Below are 14,448 nucleotides of genomic sequence, written 5' to 3' on the forward strand. Positions count from 1 at the left end.
GTCTTTATTTGCCAAATATGAGTCACAGTTAAATGGCAAGTTTCTTCTTTTAGCTCTATTAGATCTAATTAAAAAGCTGGATCTGAGAATGACCTCTTACCTGTGCTGCCATCTCCACTCTCCATAGATGGTTTACTGGTTTCTGATGGATTGTTCATTCTTGAGTCTGCAATAAATCAAAGGTGAATAAGGTTTTTTAAAAATGGGGGACGTGGTTAGGGAGGCGAAATTGTGGCAAGGAAAGGGTTAAAAATATTGACTAATGTCACAATCTTTCAGCACAAGGAGAGACAGTGTCAACGCTAAGACATTGGAAACTGTAATAGGAGTTCATCTGAAAGAAATTCAGGATTCCTTTAACCCTGCAGTGATCCACAAATAAACTGTCTTTCTAAAGAATTTTAAGATTCCTCCAAGAAAGATAACAAAACTCTAACCTGAAAAAAATTATAATAGAGGGTCTGATATGAAAAAAAGTAAACACTTTGTACTGCGAAGCATAAAATATGTTAAAGAAACAAAGCTGGGGCGGAAGCACCACGCAAAGTAAAACACGTTACTCCCAAATAGAGTTCTTTTTCCATAAGCAAAGGTATTTGCTAATTATAACCAAAACAATCTATCAGTAATCTTGATAATAGACTGGACAGTAATTTAACCTAACAGAATGAAAAAAAAAAAAACATGTCTAAGAAAAATATCTCTATTATTTATTCCCCACCCCTACAAACACACTACATACGTGTTAAAGTGAGAATACGTCAAATTCATACTTCAATCATAAACCAGTACAAAAAGTTGTACCATAAGGCATAACGGATGTATCTAATAATTTCAAAACTGAATCACAACCACACCCACTTACAAATTATACTACCCTTGATATCCCAAATGAACCTGCTGATGGGGGTTCATCTCTTTAGGGTTATCTGTTTAATGAAGGTTTTCACAGTACAAAGTTTTCATCAAGCAATATTAGGTATCCCAGAAGATATATAAGAGAAGAGACAAGAACAACTCTGCTTTTCTTCTGCCTCTTCAAAAGGATAAAAACTACATGTACATTTAATATATATCTTATTCTACTTCTACTGTAAACTCAAACTTAGTATACTTATAATCAAACAAGTTTACTTGATATCAAGCAAGTTCTGCCTTTTCCTCCAGCAGCTTAAGAACCATTTAACTATAATTATTAGTAGAGAATACTTAAATTATATTTGATTTTTTGACTGAAGAGCATATTTTGTCATCTGCTTAAACATTTAACTAGGAAATCAAAACAATCATTAGAAGTCTCAATCATGCTGTCCATAGTTGCATTATCTGTACTCATAAGTGATGAGAAAGAATCAGAAGTCTTTCTCCCATAAATTTCATTTCCAACCCGGAAGCTTTCTAATATAGTTTTTGAAACAGATGCTTGTCTTATTGGGCCTAGGTAGTTCTATCCTATCTTTGGTTTGCTCTTCAGATGTTCAAAGGGTTCAAATTCGTATGTCTGTGGTCATAAACGAGGGTAGTTCTATAGCTTCCTTCCCCTACTGTCCAGAAAAATTTAAATATCAGCTGTAAGAACATTAAGGTTTGAAAGGAACAGGTGTACAACTTAGTGAAAATTAGCTTTCTAAATGACTTAACCAAAATCTTATGAAAGTCAAAAAAGATCACAGCAAATATAATAGAATATACCATTAAGCATATACATGTTCAAGGCTTCCTTTAGAATGAATTTTAAAAGTGGGAAAAATGATGAACCACTTAACATTCATAAAAAGTAACAATGTTTCTACATAACATAAAAACAAAGAAGTAGGCATAATTCTTAAGTCATGAGCCTGACCTTGTATAATTCATGTCCTAATTTCCATAACTATAAACTAAAGATTATGCCACAAGTATTTTACGTGAATCTTTTAAGGATTTTCTATTGAATTGTCAAGAGCTTCAAAGACATTTAACAAAATTACTTCACACAAAAAATAAATATATAAAAAATAATAAAATTCTGATTAACTGTGCAACTACAAGAAATAAATAATATTTACTGTAAACTGAAAATAATGGAGATATAATATCTTATTCTAAAATATAATGCTAAAAATATTTCAAAAAGGTATTTTCCTTTTCTTTCTTGAGTTCCCAACCTAGTAAATGTAAAAGAGTAAACACAAGTAATTCTTTTTCGATATTTGAAGTTTTTTATCTCTGGGCACATCGAGCTGACTGTATATAACGAATCTTGATGTTAGTTTTCTGTTTTAGTCATTCCCTCTTTTAATCATGGTTTTTACCACGCTGTACAGATATTACTACTACCTTGGATTTAGGCCAGGCCGTCTGCCTAAGAATTCATACCTTTTCAGAACTGTCATTTTATTTTATCATTGGCCACTGTGAAGGTGATGGGGCAGCTTCAATTTTTCAAGGAGGAAAATAAATCCTTTGCAAAGATTTTAAACATAAGATATCAAAGTCCTAGAGTTCATATCATCTGACTCTCAAGGAGACCAGAGAAACCTAAAGGGCTTTCAACAATTTTGCACAAAGACCAAACTCAACACAAAACATGGCCACCATGAGCCATCATATGTCTAAAACCAAAATGCCTTAGTCTATTTTAAATTTCAGACATCAAAGACAGTTTATATATTCAAGCCAGACATCCCCCTCCCCAAAAGGCTTGTTGTTCTATAGGAAAAACCCTAAAAGTAGGTTTTCCAGCACTTAAAATTGTTTTCTGAAGAACAGAAGTTGATTTTTAAAAATAAAAAAGGCTAAGATTAGCCAAAATTTGAAAACATTTAATAGTTTCTAAAATCGAGAAATTGTTAAGAGTCCTATTGCAGTAACCACTGAACTACCCTCTGCGTTAGTATTTATGGAAACAATCCTGCACTCTGGCTCCACCTTATTTTTCACTAAGCACTTTTGGTTTTTATGTAAGTAAGACATTCACATTAAGTATGCAAAACATTTTTATTAATATGTACATATTATTTAGGTACACTTTAGACCTTGTTTCAGGTTTAGAGTGTTTTAAGAACTACATGAAATGCTCTCAACAGAAATTTCCAAAAAGCAAAAATGTCCTCCATTCAAGTTGAACTCTAAATCCACACTATTTACTGAAAATATCCGCTGAACCAGAAGAGCTAGCGGAAGGGAGGGCCCTACTGCAAATTTAAGTATGCTTGTGCTTTGCAAATGCTTGGCTCCTTCCCTGCTCAATCCACCTCTCCCCCTCCCTGAGTTGGTTGCATGTGCGATTAAGCATTTATGCATAGTCAACCCCACACACGCTATTTCCATATTAAAGCTTGTAAGAAACAACTGTGCTGGTACCCACCTAGAACATAGTCACTGCAGTCCAGCATTGCTGTGAAATCTTCTAGAGGTTCAGACAGTCCAAAGCAAGGAAGAAACAGGTAGCGGTTTGGGGTGGGGGAAAGAAGGTACTACTACTTCTAATAAATCTACACTATGTTCTTAAGAGAACAAAGGTGGGAGGTGGAAAGTGGATTAGGGGGAGAAGCAAAATACAACTTCAGTTACCCCATAGCAATCTTCAAATGAATAAGGAAACTTCAGTTGCTCAGAGGAGTTTTAGTCTCTCCTACCAGCTAGGACTGACATTGTCAAGGCAACTGAAGCATGAAAAGTTCCCCTTTTTGTAATAAAATAGAAACAAAGATTGCAGCTGGCAGTTTCCATAATGAAGCTTAATCAGTATGCGCGTGATTAGGGCCTTATGCAAATCTCTCCTCGTTAGCACAGCAGCCAGCACTTTGAAGTCCATGAACAATTCATTTACAGAATACACTGAAAGCACTCCCTGCATAATTTAAATCATTGTATAAATATTTATCAGTCCATTTGCATATTAATTGGCAGTGCATGAAGGGAAAAATTATCTCCTGAGTGCCAGCATAATAATTAGGAGGATAAAATGAGATTTCTTCCAATGGCCTGGCTTTTCGGACCTAACTTGAGATAGTACTGGGGGAGAAAGGAGGGACAGGAGACAGAGTTCTGTTAAAATGCCACTGAAATGACACGTACAAATTAGAAACAACTCTACAGACTTAAGCACCTTTAATCTTATTCCTGCTGGCAACAATGACTTCAGTAATAAGAGGATTTGCAAAAAGCTTTCTACACAATCGAAATAATCCCAAGGAAACAATTAGCAAGGTAGAAGCAGAACACAGGGCTGTCAAGATGGTGCTAGCCTACTGATAGGGAATTTTCCAAATATTAACATACACTGTCAGAGGAGAGTCCTGCTTTAAAACACAGCTACCGTATACACCCAGAAGCAGTGCAGGATCTATAAAATTATCTGCAAGAGTACGGAAATCCATTATCTACAAATCTCTTTATCCTACCAAATTAACAGATTAGTTGAATGCCACATATTATGCAGCATCCTTCTCCCATCAAAATCAACCCAAAGTAGAAAGACAGTTTGTTACTCACAATATCAATTGTCAAAAAATAGCCCATGCAAATTGTGGAATTACATAGTATTTTCAAGTAAATTTCACTTAATAGATATGACTACATATATGAAATTTATGAATATATATATATATATATATATATATATATAATCCTTACTAAACAATATGTTTAGCCAATTTAAAGTGAATTTACAAGGTAAAACATCAACCCAAAACTTTTTAGGCATTACAATAAGACAACATTCCATTCTAATCATCATAGACAATTCAGAAGATTTATAAAAACCCCGTAAAGTAAGCATTAGTACTTCCTTTTTAAAAATAAAGAAACTGAGGCACAGAGAGCTCTACCCAATGTCACACTAATAATCTGGAGTCAGGATTTAAAACTGGATTTTGCTGACATAAAAATCTAAGCTCTTGGCTATTATACCTTATTTAGGGAGCTGGCAGGCATTATTTAGGGAATTGAACAAAGCAGCAGACTAAAATGGCTTGTTTTCAGGGTAGTGAGGAGACCAATAATTGGTGACAAAGATTTTGTGTTTAAAAGTCAAGTGTGTGGGGCCGGCCCGGTGGCACAAGCAGTTAAATGCGCGCGCTCCGCTGCGGCAGCCCGGGGTTTGCCGGTTCAGATCCCGGGCGCGCACCGACGCACCACTTGGCAGGCCACGCTGTGGCGGCGTCCCATATAAAGTGGAGGAAGATGGGCACGGATGTTAGCCCAGGGCCAGTCTTCCTCAGCAAAAAAAAACAGGAGGATTGGCAAATGTTAGCACAGGGCTGATCTCCTCACAAAAAAAAAAAAAAAAGGTCAAGTGTGTACTGATACACAGAAGAGTGCACTAGGTTTGAGGAGAGTTCTCAAGGGTATTATCCCATTAATACCTGCTTTTATTTAGAAGTGGTCTTCAGGCATACCAAAGGGTCTGATTTTTAAACATATGCATGTACCTTTCCCCAACATTAAGGCTGAAATTAAACTCAACATGCATATGAAGAAATGAAAGACAACATTTTTATAGGGGACCTTTAAAAAGATTTCCTTGCAAGTCAATAACTTAGCTAGGGACAGAACCAAAAACTTTTCTTAACTTTTAGATCTGCACTCTATTTAAATTGCTAGTTTTTCTATGTTTTAAAGAATCACAAAATGTATTTGAGGAGAGGGTTTGCGGGAGAAATTTAACACTGCCATTCAGTACCTGTGAGATTTGTTTAAGTTCCTTCCCTCTTTGAACTTTAATTTTCTCATCTGTAAAATGATAATATCCTTTTCATGACGTTGCTGTGAGGATAAATGGGCTCATGCTTCTCAGACTAGATCACAGACTGGAGCACGAGGTGGTGGTGCCAGGGCAGACATCAAGATACAGGATAAACATGGTACATCTTGCAGGAGCATCAATTCTATTCAATAATAATTCACAACACTTTGTATTAAAACAAGCAAGAATATATTATAGAACATAATACAAAATTCAAAGGTGGAATGTGTTGGACTATTCAAGTTCTACTTGGTGGGAAAAGATGAGAAGCAATGATGAATGTGACTAGACTATAATAGCTATCAGTAAATCTTTCTTTCCTTTCTCTTAAGCCTTCGTAAAATTTTATATTTACTGTCTGCACTTATTACAGAATATCTCTGCAACTCACCATCTGCCTTTTTGTACCTCCATCTACCTTTTTGCACTGTATGCAGCAACACCTTTAACCTACCTTTCTTATGCCATTGTGGTCTTCTATACATCAGCTAAGGATGTCCTTGGAGCTACAAGCCATACAATCACTGCCAACTAAGGAGTGTTTGCTGGAAGGTATCTTGCAGAGGCAGGACCTTGGTAGTGTAATAACTACCACCCCCCAGCCCCCCAGGCCATGCGAGTTCCACAGGACCCTGCACAGCAGGGGGCCTATAGCTCACCACCTCACATAGGCTACTATCCCTGCCACCCCCCACCCCAACTGCAAAACTCAACACCGTCACTCCAGGAGGAGGGAGGAGAGGGACAAAAGAAGAGGGCAGCCCTGAGATGAGATGCAGCTATGGGGGTTGAGGGGAAGCCTCACCCAGGCAGCTGACTTTGTTACAATGGGAAGGACAAGAAAACTCCCTTTCTGCCACTCTTGATCTAGGTACTTGGCATATTCTAGAGTGCAGGTTTAAATACTAGATGGTTGTCTAGGCCTTGAGAGATGGATGGGTGGAGGGATGGCCACCCTCTCTCCCCTGTACTCCCCCAACCACGGCACAGTTAGATCTACAGGAAGGGAACAGACAGTTTTTCCCACAAGTCTCAAATGTTCACTTCGTTTGGTCCTCTATCTGAAATATCAGATTGAAATGTAACCTAAAAAGAACACTCTTTTGTTCTCTTTTGTCATTCACACTTCAGCATGAACTAATCCAATTCAACTGCTGTCCTTCAACATCTTGTTTAGGAGCTGATTTGTGAAGTAATGGTTATTTCCACTGGGAAAGTGGACAATAAATACTCTTACAAAATAAATGTTGTTTAAAAGACCTGGATTAGTGGGATGGGGTGGGGGCACAGGGTTCATACAAGGTAGCAAAGATTAGGAAATAGTAATGTACGGAAGTATAAAAAGGAGCTGAAAGGGCAAAGTTAAAATTCACATATTTCAAAATCACACCTAAAACTGAGCCTTTTCTCTAAAAGAGGGGAAGAAATGCTCTTCCAGGACCCAGAATTCGCGGTTAACACTGTGTGTGTTAGAATAGTGTTGTACTCGCGATCTCGCGGGCTAGCCTAGGGCTCATCTGAAACGCAATCAATAACAAGGACGACTGAATTACAAACTAGCTTTTTAAAACATACTTTTCGAGTGTGAGTGAACTGAGGCAGCCTGTACTCTACCCACCTACATCATCAAACTCCGACCTGGTCCCAGGCCACATGGACAGCCGTGTGTACACACTATCCTGGGCTGACTGTATACTTAGTCCAGGGGGTGGAAAGGTCTGTCTCAACGGCTCTTCCCCAGCACCTCCCTTCCATCTCACAGTGGGATGTTTCATCTATTGGCTCCCCTGGCTTCACCCATAGGCAGTCTCAATCGTACACCAGTATCCCCTTCAATCCTCATCCTTTTTTCAAAATCTACTATTACTTCAGCATCCTACTAGCTTGTTTACAGAAAATACTTGCTAACACTGCTTTAGCAAATGCTCAGTAATAAAAATACTCAGTATCTCGAGAACTGTAAATTGTACAAAAAACTCATCCAAAAACCTATCTCCCACATACAGCCTAAAATAATTTACTAATGCCCAAATACAAAACAACATTCCAGGATCTGAACAGTTCTTAGACTCAGAACGAAGTGATGGGTATTAGCATTGCCACTATTCTTAAGCACTGTATATCACGTGTATATGTGTATATATGTAAAATGGGGATTTTAGGGCTTTAAAAAATTTTTTTAAATGGAATGTTTCTCATTTACTAAAAATCTAGATGGGCGAATACCAAGAAAGAATTTACTTTATCAATTTGGCTATTAAGCACTGCCAAATGACAAGAGATCTGAGGGATAATCTTATTTCATAAAAAGTAAACTGAGGCCTAGAGAATGACTCTTAGGTCACATAGCTATTAAGTGGCAAAGAAAGCAGCAGGGTAGGGGAGACAAAACAAGGAAGCATGAGAGGAAAATAAGTAAAATAAAATAAGCCAAAACTCTTATCCCATGACACTGAGATCTGTAGTTGGCTGCTCAAAAAGGTCAACTTAAAATAAATATCATAAAATCATTACCTATATACCTTAAACATTTCATTTTAATGTGAAGCACATAAATATACATTAATTCACCAATCTTCTGATGTTGGACCACAGCCTTTCCTTTCAGTTGGACCCACTAACTTGAGTTCCCTCTCCTTCCCTGAATAAATCATACCCTTAATACAAACTCTAGTATTTTCAGTTTCAATTTCTTCAGCAGCTTTGTTTCTCAAGCTTTTCATATTTTGGGGGGGTGGGGGGAGCATGGAAAGATTCACCCTGAGCTAACATCTGTTGCTAATCTTCTTCTCTTTTTTTTTTCCCCTCTCCAAAGCCCCAGTGCACGGCTGTATATCCTAGTTGTAAGCTGTCCTAGTTCTTCTATGTGAGCCGCTGCCACAGCATGGCAACTGACAGATGGGTGGTGTGGTTCCACAACCGGGAAACGAGCCCAGGTTGCCGAAGCGGTGAGCACCCAACTTTAACCACTAGGCCATCAGGGCTGGCTCCACATTTTCACATTTTACATTGTATACACATGTATAAAATGAACATAAAAAATGAAAGAAAAGTGTCATGAAACAATGCTCCTTCCTAGATATAATGTACTCTGGTATGTTCTAATATATTTCTTTTTTTTTTTTTTTAAAGATTTTATTTTTTTATTTATTTTTCCCCCAAAGCCCCAGTAGATAGTTGTCTGTCATAGCTGCACATCCTTCTAGCTGCTGCATGTGGGACGCGGCCTCAGCAGCGGTGCATCAGTGCAGTCCCGGGATCCAAACCCCGGCCGCCAGCAGCGGAACGTGCGCACTTAACCGCTAAGCCACGGGGCCGGCCCTATTTCTTTTTTTTTAATTGCTGATTTCAACCTACTAAATTGACTTCATGACCCACAGATTGAAAAACTGCTTTAAAAGTAAGGCAAGGACTTTTAAAAGACACGTGAAGCAACCTGAGTGCAGAATATTTTTTCTTCTTTTAGAATAATTTATCCCTAATATTTTACAGCTCTCTTAAGTCTAATTCAACAGCATTTTTCAGTAATTACCCCTTATCAAATCTTTTCAAAGCATTCAACTTAAGTTTTCACAGAAACATCATCTCTCTTTTCCTTGGTGTATATAATAATTATTTAAATGGTGTAATTAAAATAAGTAGTACAACCAGCATGAATAGCTTGGGAGCACAAACAAGTAAAACACTCTTGATAACCACACAACTCCACTGGTAGAAGCAGACACACTAAAGAGTGAGCATTCAGCATGCTGGAGGGCATCAGACAGCATATTTTAAGCAGGAATCCTTGGGAAGTCAATTAATCTAATCAGTCATTTAAGCATTGGTGCCTTGATGCATAGAGAAAGCGATCACACCAGAAAGCAGCTAGTGTTAAAAGGCACCTGCTTCTGGTCTGTTCCTAACCTCCACTGTCTTACATTTCTACACCCGTGTACATAGCTCATCCACTGCTCAATCCAACACTTCAGCATCCTTAAGTAAACATACCATCACCACAAAATGCAATCCTGAATTTCCTGGTTGTAAAAGCTTAAATCTTGTATAACTCCCCACTAAAGTTTTACCACTACACTCAACTCACCTGTCCAGCTTTCTTATCATCATTCTTTACTTCTATAACTGTCTTTTCTTCATTCTAGTAGAAAGAGTTTTGCTAAGTCACTGATTTCATGCATTATCACATTCAACAAGTATTTACCAAGTGCAACCAGGCACTGGGACAGGAATTTGGATACGATGCTGAGCCACAGAATGCTTACAAGTGAGTGGTTGAGAGAAATATTAAGCAATCACCCAAATGTGTAATTACGAAGTGTGAAAATTCCATGGAGTAAAAGAATAGGTGGTTACAGGGCTTCACCACAGGCCTATAATTTGTCTTGGCATCCTTGGCTAATATTAGAGTCCTCCTAGTTTAACAACTGGAATGAGACTTCTTCTCTGATCCCATTTCTTAAATCCATGAAAAACAGTCTTTGTTTTACTTAAAACCACATGCCGCTTTGATTATTCCAATCCATCCTCTTAACTATTCTGTTTCATTTCTGATATTGGTAATCTGTGTCTTTTCTCTTACTCGCAGGCTTCACGAATTTGTGTCACAATTCAACCGTAAGAAGCATCCCAGAGTTCTATATGAGATACAAAATTTAAAGACACGTTCTTCCACTCAACAAATTAAAATGTTCTTCAGACTAATCGGATGTTATTAATATGTCTTAATAATGTTAAACAGTATAGTGGCATTCACTCCACAAACATTTACTAACTCTCAATCTATCTAAAATATCTCCTCTCTCTGTATCAACTTGTGAAAAGTCTACCTATTCTATAAAGACAGGTTCAAAAGTTATGACCTCGGATCTTCCTTCATTCCCCTTGTTGTCAAGAAACTATCTGTATTTCTCTGAAATCCTACAGCAACGGTAATACCCCTCTCTTTTGTTTTTAACTTTCTATTTTGAAACAGAAATTCACAGGAATTTGTAGACAGGTCCCATGTACCCTTCACCCAGTTTCCCCCACCAGTTACATCTTACATAGCTACAGTACTCTTCCAAATCCAGGAAACTGACCTTGGTATAAAGTGTATGTATAGTTCTATGTCATTTTATTGTCGCCTGTGTAGATTCATGTAACCACCAGTGCATCAAAATACAGAACTATTTCATCACAAATAATTCCCTCCCGCTACTCCATTACAGGCATATCCACTCTTCTCCCTCCAGCTATTCCTAACCCTTGACAACCACCAGTCTGCCATCCATTTTTACAATTTTGTCATTTTGAGAATGTTATACAAATGGACTCCTATAGCATATGACCATTTGAGGTTGTCATTTTCTCACTTAGCATAACGCCCTTAAGATCTATCCAAGTTGTTGTATGTATCAACAGTTTATTTCTTTCTACTGATGAACAGCATTCCATGGTATGGATGTACCACAGTTTGTTAATCATTCATCTACTAAGGGACTTTTTAGTTGTTTCCAGTTTGGGGTTATTACAAATAAAGCTGCTACAAATATTCATATGCAGGATGCACATAGGATCACATGCTCCACACTGGGACAAAATATTTGCAAAGCAGATATCTGATAAAGGACTCTCATCTATATGTAAAGCAAATTCATGCATGTATTTTTATGTGGACGTAATTTTTGTTTCTCTGGGATAAATGCACAGAGGTGAGATTGCTGGGTCATGTGGTAAGTGTATGTTTAGATTTAAAGAAATTTCCGAGTATTTTCCAGAATGGCTATACCCTTTTACATTCCCACAAACATGCATGAGAGATCCGGTTTCTCCAAATCGACACCAGCATTTGGTACTGTCATCACCTTTTATTTTAGCTGTTCTAATAGGTGTGTAGTGATATCTCATGGTGATCTTAGTTTGCGTTTCCCTTATGGCTAGCGATGCCAAACATCTTTTTATATGCCTATCTGCCATCTATATATCCTCTTCAGTGCCATGTCTATTCCTTTCTTTTATATTTTTCTAAAAATCCCAAAATATCCATTTTCTAATGGATTGTTTGTTTTTTTAGGGTTTATTTTTTTTTAAAGATTTTATTTATTTATTTTTTTCCCCCCCAAAGCCCCAGTAGATAGTTGTATGTCATAGCTGCACATCCTTCTAGTTGCTGTATGTGGGACATGGCCTCAGCATGGCCGGAGAAGCGGTACATGGGTGCGCGCCAGGGATCCGAACCCGGGCCGCCAGCAGCGGAGCACATGCACTTAACCGTTAAGCCACTGGGCCGGCCCTAGGGTTTTGTTTTGAGAGTTCTTTATATACTGCAAATAAGCATCCTTTATCAGATATGTGCTTTCTGTTTCTTTGCTGAAATTTTATATTTTATTTTTTTATTTCCTTCCTTTTACTGTTTTGGTGAAGAAATTACTAGTGGAAGTCCTTTTAAAAAATTGTGGGAGTATGTGAAAAAGACACAGAAGCCAGCTTATAGGGTCTCCCATTGGCCAAACTTTGGACAATTTGGAAACTCATAGGAATTCATGAGTCCAAGCCGCTATTAAAAACAGGGAGAAGAGAAAGTTTTTCCTATAGAATGCCAAATAATAAATAAAGAATAATATAATGAGAAAATCAACATTTGGAAACTATCATAGTAATAATAAGTTCAGCCAATAAACAACAACAGATGCTAAATCTAGTGGGTGAAAATTCGATAACAAAAATTTACATTTTCCCCACAAAATATTTATTAACTACAAAAGGAAGAAGTATAACTTTACAATTGGAGAAGCCTGGTAAACATCACCTTAATCAAGTGAACAAAGTGAACATCACCAGTCAAGGGAGAAATCGAAATTGTGCACCACCTGAAAGGATGAAACAAGAACATGACATTCCTGCTGTGATACTTCTGCCAGAGACGCACAACCCGAATCCATTCAGGAGGAACTATCAGATAAACCCAAATTCAAAGACAGCCTACGAAACGTATCCTTCCAAAGTGTCACAGCCCTGAAAATCAAGGACACACTAAGGAACTATTCCATATTGAAAAAGGAACTATTCCAGAACGAAAAATACTAAAGAGATATGACAACCAAACGTAATGCGTGATCCTGGATTGGATTCTTTTGCTATGAAGGTCAGTTTTGACACAACTAGCAAAATGTGAATAGGGTCTATGGATTAGCTGATAGTAACATATCACTGTTAACTTCCTGAGTTTTATGTAGAAGAATGTCCTTCTTTCTAGGAATTATACACTCAAGTATTTGGGAGTGATGGAGCATCAAATCGGTGACTTACTCTCAAAAAGTTCAGGAAAAATTTATTTGTACTATTCTTGCAACTTTTCCGTAAGTCTGAAATTATTTTAAATAAAAAGAAAAAAACAGCAAAAAAAGAAACAAACAAACAAACAAACCCATATCAACAAGCTACCATACAGTGTTTTTTGTTATTCTAGTGGAGTCTTTCTCTCCCCATCCCTCAGATGTCTCTAATCAAAGGACATAGATGAACACTGGCAACGCTACAATTCTTACAGAATCATGAAATGCACAGATAATCTGCCATCAGAGCTCACTTTGAATAATTTAAACAGTATTCTAATAAACATCTCAAGATATGGAGGAGGGGTCCACATTTTAAAGATCTACACTGCATTAATGGAATTCAGATCTAAGCACTAAGTGTTGAACAACTTTCCATAGTTGGTGTCATATCACTTATTTATTCTCCAAATAAAAAGAGCTTGAAACCTATTACAACCAAAAAGTCTATTAAATATTTTAGAAACTCAGTTAATTTTACATAAAGTCTACCCAGACATAAGACAATCTTAGAAAATGAATTTTAAGTGTGGTATTATAGGTATTTTGTCATGTTCTTTTAAAACTACTATTTTAGTGGCACTAAAATGTGATATGTCTAACTTTTCTACTTAAAGAGACCTTGAGCAAAGGACTTAATATCTGTTATGAATAGTGTCCCCCAAAAAGATTTTAAAGGTCAAACCTCCAGTACCTATGAACATGACCTTACTGGAAATACGGTCTTTGCAGATGAGCAAGTTAAGATGAGGTCATGAGGATGGGCTCCAATCCAATACTACTGCTGTCCTTATAAAACAAAGAAATTTGGACACAGAGACAAATACATACAGAGGGAAGAGGAGAAGAGTAGCATGGAACAGATTCCCCCTCAGAGCTTTCAGAAGAAATCAACCCTGCTAACACCTTGATCTCAAATTTCTAACTTTGAGAACTATGAGACAATAAATTTCTGTTGCTTAAGCCACCCAGTTTGTGGTACTTTGTTATGGCACCCTAGGAAACTAACATAACATCTGAACCTTAACTGTCTCATTGAAAAATGGGGATAATTATGCTGTCTTCCAAGGTTGTTTTTATAATTAAAATGAGAACATGTTATTTCAAAAATAATCAGGAATTATAAAAATGATAATGGTATTATTATAATCTCTTGATATTTAATAAATACTACTGTCAAGATTTTTCTTTTTAATAAAAAATTTTAAGTGACATTCTTCAATATCTCCATGGTTTTTTTTTTGCGAGGGAGATCAGCCCTGAGCTAACATCCATGCCAATCCTCCTCTTCTTGTTGAGGAAGACTGGCCCTGAGCTAACATCCGTGCCCATCTTCCTCCACTTTATGTGGGACGCCGTCACAGTATGGCCTGACAAGCGGTGTGTCGGTGCGCGCCCGGGATC

General features: G+C 37.3%; 2 protein-coding genes across 5 annotated transcripts in view; one reads left to right on the forward strand and one right to left on the reverse strand.

Annotated features, from left to right (window-relative positions):
* The window catches only part of CREG1 (cellular repressor of E1A stimulated genes 1), a 224,592-nt gene that overhangs the window by 192,672 nt on the left and 17,472 nt on the right, over positions 1–14,448 (forward strand). The gene's annotated exons all lie outside the window — the stretch shown is intronic.
* Positions 1–14,448, reverse strand: part of POU2F1 (POU class 2 homeobox 1) — a 168,919-nt gene that overhangs the window by 72,731 nt on the left and 81,740 nt on the right. For 3 of the 4 annotated variants that reach the window (XM_058540146.1, XM_058540144.1, XM_058540145.1), the window contains exon 2: positions 101–166. In XM_058540146.1, coding sequence (XP_058396129.1) covers positions 101–166 — 66 coding nt within the window. Of the gene's footprint in view, positions 1–100; positions 167–5,668; positions 5,881–14,448 lie in introns of those variants that run through there. The other variant, XM_058540147.1, reaches the window with a different exon arrangement.

Source organism: Diceros bicornis, chromosome 4, assembly GCF_020826845.1.
Source record: "Diceros bicornis minor isolate mBicDic1 chromosome 4, mDicBic1.mat.cur, whole genome shotgun sequence".
Classification (NCBI taxonomy): domain Eukaryota; kingdom Metazoa; phylum Chordata; class Mammalia; order Perissodactyla; family Rhinocerotidae; genus Diceros; species Diceros bicornis.